The 17,874-nt window shown below is 40.1% G+C and overlaps 9 protein-coding genes across 9 annotated transcripts; 3 read left to right on the top strand and 6 right to left on the bottom strand.

Moving 5' to 3' along the window:
* Positions 1 to 192: 192 nt before the first annotated feature.
* On the top strand, positions 193 to 1,614 carry ENP1 (snoRNA-binding rRNA-processing protein ENP1; the record flags this gene model as incomplete). The annotated part of the gene is made up of 1 exon (XM_022818028.1): positions 193 to 1,614. The coding sequence occupies one exon, from the start codon at positions 193 to 195 to the stop codon at positions 1,612 to 1,614; it is 1,422 nt and encodes a 473-aa protein (XP_022674737.1).
* A 253-nt stretch (positions 1,615 to 1,867) lies between these two features.
* On the bottom strand, positions 1,868 to 2,641 carry USE1 (SNAP receptor USE1; the record flags this gene model as incomplete). Its single annotated transcript, XM_022818027.1, has 1 exon — positions 1,868 to 2,641. The coding sequence occupies one exon, from the start codon at positions 2,639 to 2,641 to the stop codon at positions 1,868 to 1,870; it is 774 nt and encodes a 257-aa protein (XP_022674736.1).
* An 857-nt stretch (positions 2,642 to 3,498) lies between these two features.
* LSG1 (ribosome biogenesis GTPase LSG1) lies at positions 3,499 to 5,448 on the bottom strand (the record flags this gene model as incomplete). The annotated part of the gene is made up of 1 exon (XM_022818026.1): positions 3,499 to 5,448. One exon carries the CDS (start codon positions 5,446 to 5,448, stop codon positions 3,499 to 3,501), a length of 1,950 nt encoding a protein of 649 aa, XP_022674735.1.
* Positions 5,449 to 7,132: 1,684 nt separating this feature from the next.
* Positions 7,133 to 10,414, top strand: ISW1 (chromatin-remodeling ATPase ISW1; the record flags this gene model as incomplete). The annotated part of the gene is made up of 1 exon (XM_022818025.1): positions 7,133 to 10,414. The coding sequence occupies one exon, from the start codon at positions 7,133 to 7,135 to the stop codon at positions 10,412 to 10,414; it is 3,282 nt and encodes a 1,093-aa protein (XP_022674734.1).
* Positions 10,415 to 10,700: 286 nt separating this feature from the next.
* GPX2 (glutathione peroxidase GPX2) lies at positions 10,701 to 11,186 on the bottom strand (the record flags this gene model as incomplete). Its single annotated transcript, XM_022818024.1, has 1 exon — positions 10,701 to 11,186. One exon carries the CDS (start codon positions 11,184 to 11,186, stop codon positions 10,701 to 10,703), a length of 486 nt encoding a protein of 161 aa, XP_022674733.1.
* Positions 11,187 to 12,354: 1,168 nt separating this feature from the next.
* On the bottom strand, positions 12,355 to 13,362 carry SEH1 (Seh1p; the record flags this gene model as incomplete). Its single annotated transcript, XM_022818023.1, has 1 exon — positions 12,355 to 13,362. One exon carries the CDS (start codon positions 13,360 to 13,362, stop codon positions 12,355 to 12,357), a length of 1,008 nt encoding a protein of 335 aa, XP_022674732.1.
* Positions 13,363 to 13,695: 333 nt separating this feature from the next.
* Positions 13,696 to 15,039, top strand: ALG7 (UDP-N-acetylglucosamine--dolichyl-phosphate N-acetylglucosaminephosphotransferase; the record flags this gene model as incomplete). Its single annotated transcript, XM_022818022.1, has 1 exon — positions 13,696 to 15,039. One exon carries the CDS (start codon positions 13,696 to 13,698, stop codon positions 15,037 to 15,039), a length of 1,344 nt encoding a protein of 447 aa, XP_022674731.1.
* A 136-nt stretch (positions 15,040 to 15,175) lies between these two features.
* On the bottom strand, positions 15,176 to 15,952 carry KLMA_20404 (HD domain-containing protein; the record flags this gene model as incomplete). Its single annotated transcript, XM_022818021.1, has 1 exon — positions 15,176 to 15,952. One exon carries the CDS (start codon positions 15,950 to 15,952, stop codon positions 15,176 to 15,178), a length of 777 nt encoding a protein of 258 aa, XP_022674730.1.
* Positions 15,953 to 16,439: 487 nt separating this feature from the next.
* On the bottom strand, positions 16,440 to 17,540 carry RPL28 (60S ribosomal protein uL15; the record flags this gene model as incomplete). The annotated part of the gene is made up of 2 exons (XM_022818020.1): positions 16,440 to 16,840; positions 17,492 to 17,540. The coding sequence occupies 2 exons, from the start codon at positions 17,538 to 17,540 to the stop codon at positions 16,440 to 16,442; spliced, it is 450 nt and encodes a 149-aa protein (XP_022674729.1).
* Positions 17,541 to 17,874: the final 334 nt, after the last annotated feature.

Genomic DNA, 17,874 nt, shown 5'->3' with positions numbered 1-17,874 from the left:
TTTCTTTTTACAATTTGTGTATACTGAAAAATTTTGACCGATGAGATGAGCTACGATGCGATGAGATGGGAGAAACAAGAACGAGGATTACGAAAGGGAAAGCCTAAGAAACATTGTTCTAGTTCAGAGGTGTATTTATCATATATTTTTGTTGGTGTTTGATATTTTTGATTGAAAAGAGCGTGCAAAACAATGGGGAAAGTGATGAGTAATAACGGCCGGAAGCAGAGACATGATCCTCTCTTGAAGGATCTTGACTCTCAACACGGGAACTTGAAGAAACAAGGCAAGAAGAAGGTCGAGAACAAATCTCAGGATGATAACACTAAGGATGAGGAATTTGTTGATGCTCAACAATCTAGAAAGATCTTGCAGTTGGCTAAGGAACAACAAGAAGAAATTGAACAAGAAGATGAACAAGCTTTGAAGACGTCCCAACAAGTTTTGAACAGATTCCGTGTTTCTCATTACGATGAAGATGATGAGGAAGATGAGGCTCAAGACGGCAATATTTCTGATTTTGATCCAGAGGATGGCGATGAAGCTTACGAAGGTTTCGAGGAAGAAGAGGTTGTCGAAATCGACGAAGAAGACGCAGAAATGTTCGATCAATACTTCAAGACTTCCGCTGATTTCAATTCCAGCAATGGTTCTTACAACCTAGCTGATAAGATCATGGCTTCTATCAGAGAAAAAGAGATGGAACTAGAGGCGAATGGAGAAGAGGTCGTCTCAAATGAACCAGCTGCTCCTGCGGACCGTTCCGAGGGTGTTGCATTACCACCAAAAGTTATCAAGGCTTACTTAGCCGTCGGACAAATCATGAAAACATGGAGGCACGGTAAGCTACCCAAGCTTTTCAAAGTTCTTCCATCTTTGAATAACTGGCAAGACGTCCTTTACGTCACAAACCCAGAAGAATGGTCTCCAAATGCCGTTTACGAAGGTACCAAGCTTTTCGTTTCGAACTTATCAGCCAAGGAAGCTCAAAAGTTTGTCATTTCTGTGTTATTGACAAGATTCCGTGAAGAAATAGAATTCAACGAAGACCATAACCTAAACTACCACGTATACCGTGCTTTGAAAAAGTCTCTATATAAACCTGCTGCATTCTTCAAGGGTTTCCTATTTCCGTTGGTAGAATCTGGGTGTAACGTTAGAGAAGCAACCATTGCTGCAAGTGTGTTGTCTAAAGTATCAGTACCTGCTCTTCATTCAGCAGCTGCCCTATCATACCTTCTTAGATTGCCTTTCTCTCCTGCTACTACAGTGTTTATCAAGATTCTTTTAGAGAAGAAGTATGCTTTGCCTTACCAAACTGTCGATGAGTGTGTCTTCTATTTCATGAGATTCAGAGAAGTTAGTGATGGTAGTAATGGTCAAGATGCTGTCAGAGTTTTACCTGTAGTATGGCACAAGGCTTTCCTTGCTTTTGCTCAAAGATATAAGAATGATATCACTCAAGATCAAAGAGATTTCTTACTTGAAACTGTACGTCAAAGAGGACACAAGGACATTGGACCAGAAATTAGAAGAGAACTATTAGCTGGTGAGAGTAGAGAATTTGTTAGCGATGTCGGTAACAAAGCTGATCTAATGCTTGATATCCTGTAGTTAAATAAACCCATTTCCACAACCGCGGCCACATGTCTACACTTCATTATAGTTTCAAAGTTAAATATGTATAGTATAAAATTAAAAAGATAAATTGACCGAAGAGTCAAGGAAAGTATCGCATTAAAAAGTATCTGAGCTTCACTGAGAGAGTTACTGAAGTTGAGAAAAGAAGCCTCTTCGATATAGCGTTATATCATCATTATTTGTATATTATACGATCTTACTAAAATATAACGGGCTCTAGTTCCAATTAGAGGTCAGGGAAAACCTTAATAACTAGGTAGGTTATCAATAAACCCAATATGACAAATGAAAGAAGTCCAAGTTTCATGAAAAATCCGATCTTTTCCTTATGGTACTTCTTTAAGTTAGACCCAAGGGTCGAAAGGCTTCTGGAAGTGACATGCAACCCAATTTCAGCCGCTTTTAGGACAGTAGAATCATGCTCAAGAGCATTTTGAAATGCTTCTGCACCTTGTTTCAAACCAGTCACCAATTGGGACATGTCCTGAACCAATTCCTTCTGCAAATCATCCTGAATTTGCATTTGTTTGTCAAAGGATTCATTCTCACCTTCAAAACTGTCTCTTCTTTTGCCCATAAGACGTTGCCTTAGGTTACGAAGAGAGTCATCTTCCTCGCGGGATTCCATCCCTGAGGCTATATCTTCTGAATCCATGGAGCCTTCCGCTGGCATATCAAAGTCGACACTATACCGCCTTGTTTTCTGGTCTTCAACATATGAATCGTACTTTTGTTTAAGCTTACTTTCAGCAGAGAAGTTTAGAGAGTTCGCCAGATCTTCTAATCTAGAAAGCCTCGTCTGATATTCATTTATAGTATTCGCCGTGGAATCATGTATACTATCTTTTATTGCACTCTTTCTAATTATATCCAAGTTTGTGGCCGCCTTCGTGGATATTAGGTAGTGGTAAAATGGATCATCTTCGTCTCTAAGCAGTGTATTATCTTTTTGAAAAGAGGATTGCAATGAATCACCCAAAATATCCAACTCAACTGGCATCTTGCTTTCTCGAATGATTACTAGCTACGCCGTTTCCCCCTGCTTTCAAAGATGTACTAGTTATTATACGTTTTAAAAGATCACTTAGTTGTAAGGTACTATATTTCAATATTGGAAATTGGTGATATCTACAACAGAGAAAATGGATTATGAACAGAGAGAAACTTTCAAAAAAAGAGGAAAAACAACCACTTGGGAAGCATGCATTAACAGATGTCACTGCTATTATGCCTATTAACTACTTTCTCTGTGGTATAACGATTTAATATAACTAATTACAAAAGCGTCAGAAATTAAAGAGCAAGTAAGAACATAAAAAAATGGACCATACAAAAAAAAGAGACTTTCTTTCTTTGAATGGAATTTCCGCCCATCTACTATCAAACTACAAACTGTAGGAATTCAGTTGTTGTTAGCGAAAAGGGCGTTTAGGGGAATATCCCAGCTCTGGGCATCTTGAGCTTACTTCTGCATGCGTGGGACCAGTCTGTGAAGTGATAACCACTACTCAAACCGTAATTGAACATGCCGAAATGTGTTTAAGAGCCCTTAGTTATTGAGCTAAGACAAAATAAAAGCAAGAATCTCCCAAGTAGAAGTTAACAAATAAATTAATCAAGATCCTCGTCACAATGAGAAATGCTTGAAGAGACTAAGTTTTTATATAAGAATTAACCAAAATTTTTTCGAGGAAAGGAAGACAATTAGAAACCAATAAAATATCCGGGTAACATGTACTGGTCTAACTGTTTATTAGGGCCTTAGAATTAAGTGGACGACAGGTAGGATGTGCAAAAAAGAAGTGTTAACTACTTTACGAGCCATATATACATACATATATACATTCTTTATTAGTTCTAATCAGCATACATAGCGGCCTTCTTCTTACCCTTTTTGTTCTTCTTATTATGTTTCTTACCGTTTCCACTGTTAAGGCTTTGTTTATGGAAAGGATTCGTTAGTTTTCCTTGTACACTGTTAAGATGGAAGAAGTTCTTATCGAGCTCATCTGCAGCATTGTATAAAGCAGCTTGTTTACCACCATGGTTAACGGATTTTGCTTGTAACTTGTCACCATCACCACCTATGTGCGCCGAAAATGTTAACTGACTTAGATCACGGGCCAAATCAAGTTCTTGTATACCTTTGTTCTTTGCAGCCTCTGCTAACTGCTCTTGCCTGTTGAGAGGCAATTTATCAAACGTATATAGATCCTTGTTGAATTCCTTACATTCTTCTCTAGTGTAAGGTGTCTCATCGTCCATATGAGGTGGTGGGTTGATGTATAGAAGCTTACCATTGACATAATCTTTTAGAATGTAACGAGAGGCACGAGATTCATCTGCAGCACCAAAACCTTGTGTCATATAACCACGGGCTCTAGCATATGCAACAAGTAATTCTTGAGCGGTAGGGACTTCACCGTTACCACCTTCCTCTACTGATTTAGTCTGAATGTGAATACCATACACTGCTTCCAAGAAATACTTAGGAATTCTTTCTGCCACCAAAGTAGATGGTCCAATGTAATCACGGAGTTGATCAATTGGCAAAACACCATTACAAACCAACTCTCCCTTGTTGTATGCAAAGTTGGGGAAGACTAAACCGGGACAGTCACATAGAACTACCCTATTGGAAAGCTTTATAGTTTGGAAATGTTTAGTCTTACCTGGGGTTGATGACACGGAAACCTTTTTGGCACCAACCAAGGCATTGATAGTGGAAGACTTACCCACATTTGGATAACCAACCAAACCAATTTGTAATAGAGATTCCTGACCAGGTAGTGGGGGTAGAAGAGGATTACTAGGAGCTTTTTCTAGGAAAAGTGATTCTAATTGTTCAATCTTTAGTATCTTGATCTTTTCTAAGATTTCCTTATCTACTTTTTCACCGTCAAGTTCGGTTATTTCTTCTTCTGAACCATTATACTCATCATCATCATCTTTCTCTTCCACGTAATCTTCACCCAATTCTTCTTGCTTTTCCAATATCTCGTTGGCCTTTGCTGCGGAGAAGAAAGTAAATGATATATTTCTTGAGAGCAAGTATTTAGCCCAGATGATACGTTGTTTTCTTGTCAACAAGTCCGCTTTGTTAATCAATAGCAAATTCTGCTTTCTATCATCGACTTCCTTCACGTATTTCTCCAAATCCGTGGACCTGAATAATAGAGGGTCTCTTGCATCCACAATCTGAACAACTAAATCACATCTTTCAACAACTCTCCACAACTGTCTCCAGACTTCGATATTTCTTTCGAAAGGCGTTAATAACAAATCTTCATTATCTTCCTGTAAAAATGCAAGTTTACGCCTCCATTCCAAAAACGCTTCCTTTTCTAATCTTTCTAACTCAAACTTAGTCATCGATTCGTTCCACTTTGGCCTTCTAGGCACAATTAACTCTCTAGCATGCAATCTTTGTTTCTCATTGATTTTACTCTTCTGTTCATTAGATAAAGTAAAACCTTGTGATCTAGCTGCATCACCACCATTGTCCATACGGATAATCTTGACATTGGAATGTCTGTCTGCGGCAAAGTCCTTGTCGGCCAATTCTGCAGTACTCAAAAACTCATCCAAAGCTGATTCTTGGGTGATAGATCTCAACTTAACCCAATTTGCTTCATGTTTCTCAGTAGTGAAACGTTCTTCACCGTCGGGTAAGTATTGAACCTCATTCTCTTTACGTCTGGCTTGCTGAATGGTTCTACCTAACCCAATAGTATTTTTATTCTTTCTTTGGATAGGTTTTGGGCCCTTTGGAGGCTTCCATTTCTTTGGTGTTTCCTTTGGAGGCATTATAACAAATATTCAGTCTGCTTTCAGCTGCTTTATTGATGAACTATCAGCCTTTTTCGATCCTATTTCAACCTCATCTCCATTATTAAGAATGGCGATGAGATGAGATGAGCTTCCAAATATATTAAAATTTTCCGAACTATAGTATGTCGTGAAAAAGAAATACTTAAACAATATTCACAATTATGTATTATACAATATACAATAGCTATACAGCGATGAGCTACGGACGCCATGACTGTAGAGACTTATCATAGAAGGAACAAGTAACTAGAAGATTTTTACTCCAATCACCGCCGTAACACATCGAATCATGCCCTTGTTTGATGTAACTTTCTGTAGAGAAATTTTGATCGTTCACGCTGACAACTTTTGCACCATTATACATACAGCATACCATAAGCCTATTATCCAGGGCGCCATCGTTGTCCGGGGCCTCAGAGAATCTCCAAACACCACCTCCTAAATCTTCTTGTATTTTGTTTAATACAGGTACGTTTTGTCCTGGATAAATTTCCTTTTCTGTAAACATCCTAAGATCGAAAGATCTGATATGATCATCATAAGAGCCAGTAACCAAACTTGTCGGTTTGTTTCTTCTGAAGGTTTCTGTGCTGGCTTTGATAGCAACCACCCCTGCTTCGTGTAGTCTTGCATTTGACCATATATTATCTCCAGATCTAAGATCGTGGGCCGCGATGGTGGAATCATCTCCTCCTGTAAATACCACTGATTGCAACGGAGATAAATGACCAAATTCGCCCGTCCAACACTCTAACGAGTGCTCAAAGCTGAAAACCAATTTCTTCTCAGGCTGCTGGAAATCAATTGCCTGTATGGTATTCCCTTGTACCGTGTAGGAGTCCAATTTGCTTGTTTCGGACTTTGACACTGATGATTCTATCTGAAGTGTGATATTCCCGGAAGCCAAGTCAATGGTAGCGAAATCTCCGTAGGTGGAAGTGATCAATATAGTGTTGCTATCTGTGGGTGAGAAATGAAGCGAAGTTATTAGACACTCAGTTTCGCACACTTGTAGGTTTTGTAATGGCTTAATTTCCAATCCTTTATCACTGGCGACTCTCCAAAGCATCACATTTCCTGTTGAATGAGCCGTTGCCAAAAGTCCCTCATCAAACGGACTAAACTTTAGATCTAGAATTGCCCCATAAGTAGGTATTGAAACAAGTAAATTGGTAAGGTGTTTATCGTACGCATCAATGGATCCTGTCCTAAACCCAGATTCTTTATTCAATTCGTAAGTCCCAATAATTACAAATTCATCTTTGAAGATCCGCAAGCAACATGGCGGTAGGTTAGTCGTTGTTCTAGCCAAGACAGTTGATTCCTCCATCTAAACTGTATGTTGATTTATAACGGCTCGTGCAGTATCTACCGGAAAATGGTGTATCCATTTTCTGTTCCATGCACTTCAACGAGATGAGCTAAGGTCAATCAATATACATTAGCTTTCTGTGAAAAAGACAATCACGTGATATAAAATTAGACATACGCGAAACTGCTTCAAAATATATAAGACTTTTTCACTTAGTTTGATCTCTACAATATTTGTTGCCACGAGACTAACCATCTAATATACATGAGAGTTTGAAGTTCAATTCAGGTACTTAGAGCAACAATCATTGCGAGCTTCATACCATTTGGTACAAAAAAAGCAGCAAGGATGGACTCACCGGAATACGTGGAGAAGTTAAAACCTTTTCAGGATGGAATACCAAACAGTATTGAAGAAAATAAGAAGAGATACTTGTTGCCAATGCACGAACTAGCAGCTGGTAAAAAGAGGTTCGATACTGAAGGAACTCTAAAGAGATTTGAACATTTGCTCGGGGTCTCTAATCTTTTCAGACATTTTATCGAGAAGAAGGCGGAAAAGGATCCGAAGTTCAGGGAAGTTTTAGATATTATTGACAATGTTGATAATAAGGCGAGAGGTAGGGGCAAGAAGAACGCCAACTCACGCACGCGTAAATCCGAAAAGGAGGAAGATGCTGAACTTATGAAGGATGAGGAAGAAGAGGATGATTTCGAAGATGTGGATTTCCAATTCAGAGAAAGTCCAGCTTACATTAATGGTGAATTAAGACCATACCAAATCCAAGGTTTGAATTGGTTAGTCTCTTTACACAAGAATCAGCTAGCAGGTATTCTAGCAGATGAGATGGGTCTTGGTAAAACACTACAGACAATTTCCTTCTTAGGATACCTAAGATATATCGAGAAAATTAATGGTCCATTCCTCGTTATTGCCCCCAAATCTACTTTGAATAATTGGCTAAGAGAGATCAACAGATGGACCCCAGAAGTAAACGCTTTCATCTTGCAAGGTGATAAGGAAGAAAGAGCAAAACTCTGTCAAAACAAGCTATTGGCTTGTGATTTTGATATTTGTGTTGCCTCTTATGAAATCATTATTAGAGAAAAGGCATCTTTCAAGAAAATTGATTGGCAATATGTTATCATTGACGAGGCTCACAGAATTAAGAACGAAGAATCGATGTTGTCACAGGTATTAAGAGAATTCTCATCCAGGAATAGACTACTAATCACTGGTACCCCGTTACAGAACAATCTTCATGAACTTTGGGCTTTATTAAACTTCTTATTGCCCGACATTTTTGCAGATGCATCAACCTTCGATGATTGGTTCTCTAGTGAGACTTCCGAAGAGGATAAGGAGAAAATCGTGAAACAACTACACACAGTTTTAAGTCCTTTCTTGTTGCGTCGTATTAAGAATGATGTTGAAAGTTCTTTATTACCAAAGAAAGAATTGAATGTTTATGTTGGTATGTCTTCAATGCAGAAAAAGTGGTATAAACAAATCCTAGAGAAGGATATAGATGCGGTCAATGGTACCAACGGTCAAAAGGAATCTAAAACTCGTCTACTTAATATTGTGATGCAATTGAGAAAGTGCTGTAACCATCCTTACTTGTTTGACGGTGCAGAACCAGGCCCTCCATACACTACAGATGAACATTTGGTGTATAATTCAGCCAAATTAAAAGTCTTGGATAAGCTATTGAAAAAGTTCAAAGAACAAGGTAGCAGGGTATTGATATTCTCCCAAATGTCTCGTGTGCTTGATATCCTAGAAGACTACTGTTATTTCCGTGAATACGAGTATTGTAGAATCGATGGTTCTACAGCTCACGAAGACAGAATTACGGCAATCGATGAGTACAATGCTCCTGATTCTAAAAAGTTTATTTTCCTTCTAACCACGCGTGCTGGTGGTTTGGGTATTAATTTGACAACTGCTGACATCGTTGTCTTATACGATTCTGACTGGAACCCACAAGCAGATTTACAGGCCATGGACCGTGCCCACAGAATTGGTCAAAAGAAACAGGTTCATGTCTTCAGATTGGTAACTGACAACAGTGTTGAAGAAAAGATCTTGGAAAGAGCAACACAGAAATTGAAATTAGATCAATTGGTTATCCAACAAGGTAGAGTTAATACAAAGAAGAAGGAGAATAAAAATGATTCAAAGGATGCATTACTTTCTATGATTCAACACGGTGCTGTAGATGTTTTCAAGAGCAACGATAGCAGTGCCGTTACGAGTAAGACAGGGACTCCTCATCCAGAGGATAAAGATGAGGATATTGATTTAGATGCTTTGTTAGCCAAGTCGGAGGACAAAACCAAGAGTTTGAATAATAAATACGCAACTTTAGGTTTAGATGAGTTGCAAAGGTTCAACCAAGACTCTGCTTACGAGTGGGATGGTAAGAATTTCAAAAAGAAGGTTACTAAGGATATTATTAACCCATTATTCATTCCGCCAACGAAGCGTGAACGTACTGCAAACGCGAACTATTCGGTAGATAACTACTACAAAGATGTTTTGAACCCAGGCCGTAATAATCAATATACCGTTCCACCTAAGATGCCTAAACTACAACCAGTTAATAGTCATCAACTCTTAAGACCCCAATTAAAGGCCATATACGAGAAAGAAAGAATGTGGATTGCCAAGAAGAATAACTATGTTCCGAACTTGGATGATGTGGCGACAACCTATGGAGAAGTTAAGGACGAAGCTGAAAAGAAGGATAAGTTAGAACTTCTCAAATTGTCTATTGCCAATGCAGAACCACTCACGGAAGAAGAGGAGAAGAATAAGGTTGAGTGGGAAAAAGAAGGTTTCCATAACTGGAACAAGTTAGACTTCCGTAAATTCATCACTGCTTCTGGTAAACATGGTCGTAACTCTATCCAAGCGATTGCGTCTGAATTTGGTGGAAGTAAGACCGAGGAAGAGGTAAGGGCTTATGCGAAAGCATTTTGGGCCAATTTGGAAAGAGTAGAGGATTATGAAAGATATGTGAAGAACATCGAGACCGAAGAAGAGAGGGTTAGACGTGTAAAGTTGCAACAAGAGTCGCTACGTCGCAAGATTAGCCTGTGCTCCAATCCACTATTTGAACTTAAATTAAAGTTCCCTCCCTCGACTAACAACAAAAGGACTTTTTCTGAAGAAGAAGACAGGTTTATATTACTAATGTTGTTCAAGTATGGGTTGGATAGGGAGAATGTTTACGAAATGATCAGAGATGAGATCAAACACCACCCACTCTTTGAATTAGACTTCTTTTTCCAGAGCAGGACACCTATCGAGCTTCAAAGAAGGGCTATTACATTACTCCAATGTTTGGAAAAAGAGTTCAACACTGGCATCGAGAAGACCGAAGAGGTGAAGGAGCGCATGAAGAAAGAGGACGAGGAAGGTGAAAAGTTGAGAGAAAAGCTGAAGGAAGAGAATAAGAAGAGAAGAGAAGAAGAAGAAGAAGAAGAGCAGGAGAAACAAAAAGCTGAGGGGGACGCACAAACGAACGGCGATAGTAACGGCACATCCGGCGTACCTGAGGCAAGTGAGGCAAGTGAGGCCGCTGGAACAGACGAACCAAATAACAAAAAGGTTAAAACGGAGTAGGGACATTTGTATGTACCGTGTATTTGTAACAAGCGATAAGTAAGTGAGACCGCACAAGCTTTGTTCTCTCAAGGCTTGCCCTCTAATTATGTATAATACCTATATAGAGAAAAAAAAATATATATATATATATATCAGCTATAATTATTATGACTATCGTTGTTATATTATATCATATATATGTACATATATATTATATTACCTTTATTATTATTACTATTACTATTATTTTATTATAATTATTATTAAATTAGTTAGCACCGGTAGACATGCCTCCCGCTTTTTCTCAAGCGTTCAATAGCTTCTCGACAGTGGCTTCCAAAGAAGAAGGCTTGGTCAATGAGCTGTATCTCTCAACAACCTTACCCTTCTTGTCGACCAAGAACTTCTCAAAGTTCCACTTGATACCCTTGAAGCCCAATAGACCGGACTTTTCGTTCTTCAAGAAGTTGTACACTGGGTCAGCGTTGGAACCGTTCACATCGATCTTCTTCAAGACTGGGAAAGAAACACCGTAGTTCAGTTGACAGAACTGAACAATCTCTTCGTCAGAACCTGGTTCTTGGTGACCGAACTGGTTGCATGGGAACCCAATAACAACGAATCCCTTGTCTTCGTACTTCTTGTACAAAGCCTCTAATTCCTTGTATTGAGGAGTGAACCCACACTTGGAAGCAACGTTGACGATCAACACAACCTTACCTTCCAATTGCGAGAATGGGAATGGTTCTCCCTTGCTATCCTTTGGACACAATTCGTAAAACTTGGACATCCTTACTGTACTGACTCTTCTAATTTGCGATACAAAACTGGCTGTTGGTACTCTTTGATAACAAAACCTTCCAATACCAAGAAAACTAAGATACGTCATTAAATATAATTTACTAACCAACTAACTAACTACCTAACCAGACAAGCGCGACAAACCATCAACATGCGATGACCTCTACCTTATTTATACCTCTAACACTTTCTCCTTATATACACCTAAAAAACCCTAACGAAAACGAAAACAAAAGAACCAAACCCAAAAAAATAAAAACAAGAACAAGAACAAGGAAGGACAAATACAAAAAAACAACCTAAACTAGAAACACAGACCCTAAGCCATGCCGTTATCCAATGATTAATTGATCCATCCATTCTCTCTACTTTCTATTACAGGACTTTTTTTTTTTTCATTATGTGCATGTTTTTTTATTTTTTCCTTCTTCCCTTTCTTTCTCGTTCGTTCTTCGACCGATTGATCCCCAACGCGTGCGTATGTACGTGCGTGCGTGTCTTACTGTGATACCTTATTACTGCTGCTATGCATTCAGTCTATTCGAGAGCAGCAAAAAAACAAAGCCCGAATACCCCGGGTGAGTCCAGATTTTCACTTCTGATTAGAAAGCAGCTAAAAGCATGCTGGCGCAGCTGGTCTCTAGTCTCTGGTAGGCTGTGTGTGACGCTTGCTTGACTTTAGGCAGCTGCCGTTTTTTGACACTTTCTGCGGCTCTAAAGGTAAAGAGTAGGGTGGGCGGGCCGTGCGTGCACTCGGGAAAAACACACAGAACAGCAATCAAAATTCCCATCCCATCAGCCTGTAATAACAATAACGTTCATTAGTCAACATTTAAGTCTGGTCTCGAACCTTTGTCTGCGCTTACAAACGCAAACGCAAAGAGCGAGAGCATGGTGCGGCGGTAGCACTCAGCTGAGACCGGAACTGTTCGGCGGGCGGCGGCGCGCGGAACGCGGAACAGCGCGGAAGTGAGGAGGGGAAGGGATACGAAAAAAGAAAAGAGAAGGAAAGGAAAGGAAAGAAAAAAAGGTCGTAATATACAGAGCCCGGGTAACAAAATCGGAGCATGTGATGTTCACGTGACGTACTTCTCACCTCTAAACTGTATATATACATATATATACATATATATATATATATACACGCACACACAGGCCTAGCGCGAGGCCTGGACGACGCTCATGCACCTGAACTCATTCGAGTACGAGGCCTTCCAGAGACGCACCTTGCCGTCGTCGCCTGAGCTGCTGAGGATCGTGCCCGTGAGGTTCCACGACACAGACCACACCTCGCCCTGGTGGTCGGCGTGCTCCCCGATGAGCTCGATGCTCAAGGGTACCGTCGAGTCCGATTCCGTGGTACCAGGCGCATTGCCATTGACTGCACCCTCTGTAACGGAGGAAATAGTGTCTGCCTCCGGGTTCTCTGTAATCTTGTATATTCTTAGTTTCCCATCCTGACATCCCGTAGCAATCAATTGGAACCATCTGCCAATCGAGGGCGCCCACGCGATGGACCTGATTAGACCCTTGTGGCCCGGAAGCTCGCCCGCTGGCACAAGCTTCCCCTGTTTGTTCCGCTGGTATATCACTGCACGGTCCATCGCACTCACCGCTAGTCTCTCGGTCGAGAATCTCGAAGGACACCACGACAAATCAAAGTCCGACTGCAAGTGTGATGCCGGAGGATCGGGCAACACGCTCAATTCGCTGGTTAACGTCCAGGACCTGAGGTCAGATGACTCTAGCGCATCATACATCCGCAACTTACCATCGTTGCCCAACGCTGCTAGTCTCAACCCCAAATGCGATGGCGCAAATTTTACACAGAATAACGGTCCAGTGGCATCGTTCAACGTGCATAGCTTCTGCCACCGTTTCCCAGACAGCTCGCTGACATCTGGATCCTCTTCCCACAGCTTGATCGTCTTGTCGTACGATACACTCGCGATGACACGCCCAAACTCTGGAGCAGCCCAGTCAAGCGATACAACACTACTGTCGTGAGCCTTCCACGAATCGCTCAGTTCCCACTCATTCGTTTCCTTGTCTAGCTTGAATACTTTGATCTGTTGGTCGCTCGAACATGTCGCTACATGTCTGCCGTAAAAGTCGTAGCTTACATCGTGCACCAAATCTGCATGTCCCGTTAAGAATGGCTTCATTGCGTTCTGTTTTCGTGCCAAGGTGATCAGAAATACTGATTAGCTATCTCCTGTACCCCTCTAGATGCTGATATGACTATATGTGTGCTCAATCATGTCCAATTCCAATCTCTTTACAGATATGTATTCAATCAAAATTCGTATTCTCATGTGTTTTGGAAAAACATGTCTGTATAACAATAATCACATATATATTATTTATATTAATGAACAGACACGTAGAAACTCTTAGTACATCAACAACGCCAAGAAGAAAGGGATACATAACTTCATAGCCATACCATTAGCAATTAGCTGTCTGTGCCCAACTGCAATACATATGGTCTCATTACAATGCTTCCTTATCTACTATTAGTGATCGCGCTTTCGATAATCGTCTACTTTAAGGACATTTCGCCAATTGGATCTGCCATTGGATTCTCCATCATTGGATATGTGACGGTCGATGCCTTGATTCCAAGAGTCAGCGATTCGTTTATCAAGATTGGTCTGTTTGGTAAAGACTTGAGCAAGCCTGGAAGACCAGTGATCCCTGAAAGCATCGGGTCTGTATCTGCCACGGTGTACCTTTTCATAATGTTCTTTTCTATTCCCTTTATGTTTTACAAGTACCTGGTCACAACGTCTGGCGGCGGTTACAGAGATGTGGTAGCCCAACAACAGACCCAGGAGCAATTGTTCCCACATGGTAAGTTAAGCGAGTTTTTGAGCGCGTTGTTGTGTCTAGAATCGACAATTTTGTTAGGTGCTGCCGACGATTTGTTTGATATTCGCTGGAGACACAAGTTCTTCTTGCCTGCCATCGCTGCAATTCCCTTGCTTATCGTCTATTATGTGGACTTCAGCGTAACTTATGTGTTAATTCCTAGATTTGTTCAAGAATTTTTAAACACAACGATGACCTCAGTTGATTTGGGGGCATTGTACTATGTGTACATGGCATCTGTTGCCATATTTTGCCCAAATTCTATCAATATTTTAGCCGGTGTGAATGGTTTGGAAGTGGGACAGAGTATTGTGCTAGCATTCATATTTTTGATCAACGATATTCTATATTTGACCATGGGCGTCAACGAACACGCTCAAGAATCGCATCTCTTTTCCCTGTTATTGATCATCCCATTCTTAGGAGTATCAATTGCTTTATTTAAATGGAACCGTTGGCCAGCAAAAGTGTTTGTTGGTGACACATACTGCTACTTCGCAGGGATGGTATTTGCAGTTGTAGGAATTTTGGGTCATTTCTCAAAGACTACTCTTTTGTTCTTCTTGCCTCAAATATTCAACTTCCTATACTCAGCACCGCAGTTATTCGGACTTGTGCCATGTCCAAGACATAGATTACCAAAGTTTCATGAAGAAGACTGGCTCATGTATACTTCGAGAGCCGAATTCAAGGAGAAGAAGCCCAAGAAGATTGTATCGACAATGTTAAAGATATTGTACAAATTTAAACTGATCGATATAAACATAGATCCAAAGACTAATGAAATATTGGATTGCAGCAACATGACCTTGATCAATTTGATCATTGTTTGGTTTGGACCCATGAGAGAGGATAAACTATGCAATACTGTACTCTTGTTGCAATTCTCCATTGGACTAGCAGCCATTTGTCTAAGACACTTACTGGGATCACTACTATTTGGTAACGATAATTTATGGAAAGTAGTATAAAGTTACATGGTTACTCTAGGGTGGTGATTTTCACTCGTTGTTTTCTCCAAAACATATTTGTATATACTGTTTTATAGATTAACGCACATGTCTTAGCAGCTTTACGACATGGTAATAATAATGCAGGAAGTTTTTATCACAAATTTTCGAAGAATTGAGTACGTCTTCTCATTAGATCTGCTGTCCACGATTTGACTTCTTCAGTCTTGATGCTATCAACAGCCGAGTAAAATTGACTCAGATCCTTGGTGCCCTTATGTCTCTTCTCGTACTCAAAGCATTGCACTAGCATTTCAAACTTATCAATATCCTTCACGTATCTTGCTTCCAACGAACTAACGTTTTCGTAGGCTAGCCAATCGTTTAAAATTTCTGTAGCAGCCTCTTCGTTATAAGGCTTGATTATTTCATCGCACAAATATGTGATTGTATCCAATTCTCTCTGATGCTTCTCTTCTTTAGTGACCGGGTCGAATGGTGTAATATCGCCCACCAAAGATTCAGCAATGTCATGAACCAACGCTATACGTACACATCTCTTGACATCTACTTTAGGATCTTTGATTAGCATGGCAGTGACTCCCATACGATACATATGGTCTGAAATACTTTCACATGGCTTGATGTCGTGGTCAAGCCATCCTGTTCTTTTCTGCAACTTCAACTGCTCTACAATATGCATAAAGGCCAAAACATAATTTGGCTGAGTTTCGGCCAAAATTTCCTTTACTTCAATTGGAACATGGTCCTTGGGATTCCAACGTTCAGTCATCACTGATCTTTTATATGTGGCGATGGTTCTGCTCTGGATCGAATACTGTTTCTTCAACAGTGAAGCATGCGATGATCCAATACTTAACAGTGTTTGTTTACTAAAATGCGAAAAATTCTTGGTGACAATTTTGATAAGCATGTTATGCAAACATCGGGTTTTGGGACAAGATTAAAGATTGGAACGTAGGAATTTGGCATTCAACAACAAGCAATCTCCATGACTGGTTCCGTATTAAGTCTTGTGTTTATTTTCAGATATACTATACTCTACAAAAGGATCTGTTAAAAAAAGTGGAAAACAAAGAAAGAGGTGTACCAGCACGTAAAATGAGTTTCTCTTCCTTTGTTGAACAATACCATAAACTAACGCTTAGCAATGTGTTGATAAGACGCACTTGGGAAAGTGGTTTATGTTGATGAAATAGATGGATGAATAAAACAACCAAAAATTTGATATTAGAATTGTAATAATCAAAAAAAGGTATGTAAAAATCTACTTACATTGGGAAGACACTCCCTCCGGAGTGCAAGTAGATCGATGAGGAAGCGAAGCGATAAAGAAATAAAATGCTCAAATGAGAAAGGGGATTCTATAAAGTCATAAAAACCCTTTTCCATTATTTAATTTAAGCAATCAATTCAACAACACCACCAGCAGCCTTGATCTTTTCTTCAGCCAACTTGGAGACGAATCTAGCCTTGACAATAACTGGGACAGATGGAATTCTACCCTTACCCAAGACCTTACCGTAACCGGCAGCCAAGGTGTCGATGACTGGAGCAGCAGACTTGGAAGCGGACTTCAAGTATTCTTCTCTCTTTTCTTCTGGAACCAAGGTCCACAACTTGTCCAAGTTCAAAACTGGCTTCCAGAAATGAGCTTGTTGCTTGTGGAAGTATCTCATACCGACCTTACCGAAGTAACCTGGATGGTACTTATCCAAGTTAGTTCTGTGGTGGTGCAAACCACCGGCCATACCTCTACCACCGGGATGCTTTCTGTGCTTACCGACACGACCCTTACCGGCTATTTAGAATGATAACCATCGTTATGATGATTAGAGCTTGTTAGTAAAACGATACTTCGTTTGTGCTGAATATTCAACCCCAAAGTTTACGTCAGGCGGTGATGGGACTGTGACAAAAGAGTGTATCTATATATGCTACGAAATATATTCGATGGAAGAAACTACAAGATGTTGAATGACTCTATGAGTAGTGCATGAAATAATAACGAACAGATGATGCGTTCCACGAACGAAGAGGCCGCCTCCAAAAAAAAAGACACGACTCCCCCACACAGAAGAGGACAATAGAGGTTGCTGTACGATGCAGTAATAGGACTGGTATCCTACTCAACACGACGTGTTTACTTCCACCTTCACGATAGAAGTTGAAAGAAAAACAGTATCGATGTACACCCCCATGTCACACACATACACCTTCCGCCATAGATTCAAATAAACTATCCATAGAGAATCAACGTCTTGGTTCTTTCATTCCTTGTCCTGGGAAATATCTTCCCAAGACGTGGCTCGAACTATTTCGTAGCACATCCACTTGCCCGAAGGCAAGCTAGACACGCTAACCCTTGAAGAGACTTGCTGTAAGCAAGCTCTTTTTCTCCATCATCGCAAGTAAACTTGGATGAGAGTTTGTTCGATCCGGAACTACATACCTGAGACGTGACCTCTGTGCTTTCTAGTCTTAGTCAATCTGGTTGGCATTGCTGTTTGATTAGTGCTTGGATACTTTTCTTAGACCAAAAGAATTCCTTCAACAATACAATCTAAAACAATAAATGCTGTAAAAGATGAGAAGTAATTGAACTAAACTGTTTATATTTCTTATAGTAATAACGAATGAAGGCTTTCCGATGTTTGAATTTTTCAGAGTCCCTCCAACTCCAACGGAAGAAATTTTTAAAAAAGAGAGTAAATAACATTCACGTGACTATGTCCATAACCGGAAATATATCTTAAAAATGAAAATCAGAGATATAAAAACATTGTAATGAGGTATGGGTGGTAAAAGCAGTCCTAACTACATACTGCCCCAGAT

Source organism: Kluyveromyces marxianus, chromosome 2 (genome assembly GCF_001417885.1).
Source record: "Kluyveromyces marxianus DMKU3-1042 DNA, complete genome, chromosome 2".
NCBI lineage: Eukaryota > Fungi > Ascomycota > Saccharomycetes > Saccharomycetales > Saccharomycetaceae > Kluyveromyces > Kluyveromyces marxianus.
Note: the sequence above shows the minus strand (reverse complement) of the source record. Positions and strands in the feature narration are given on the sequence as shown.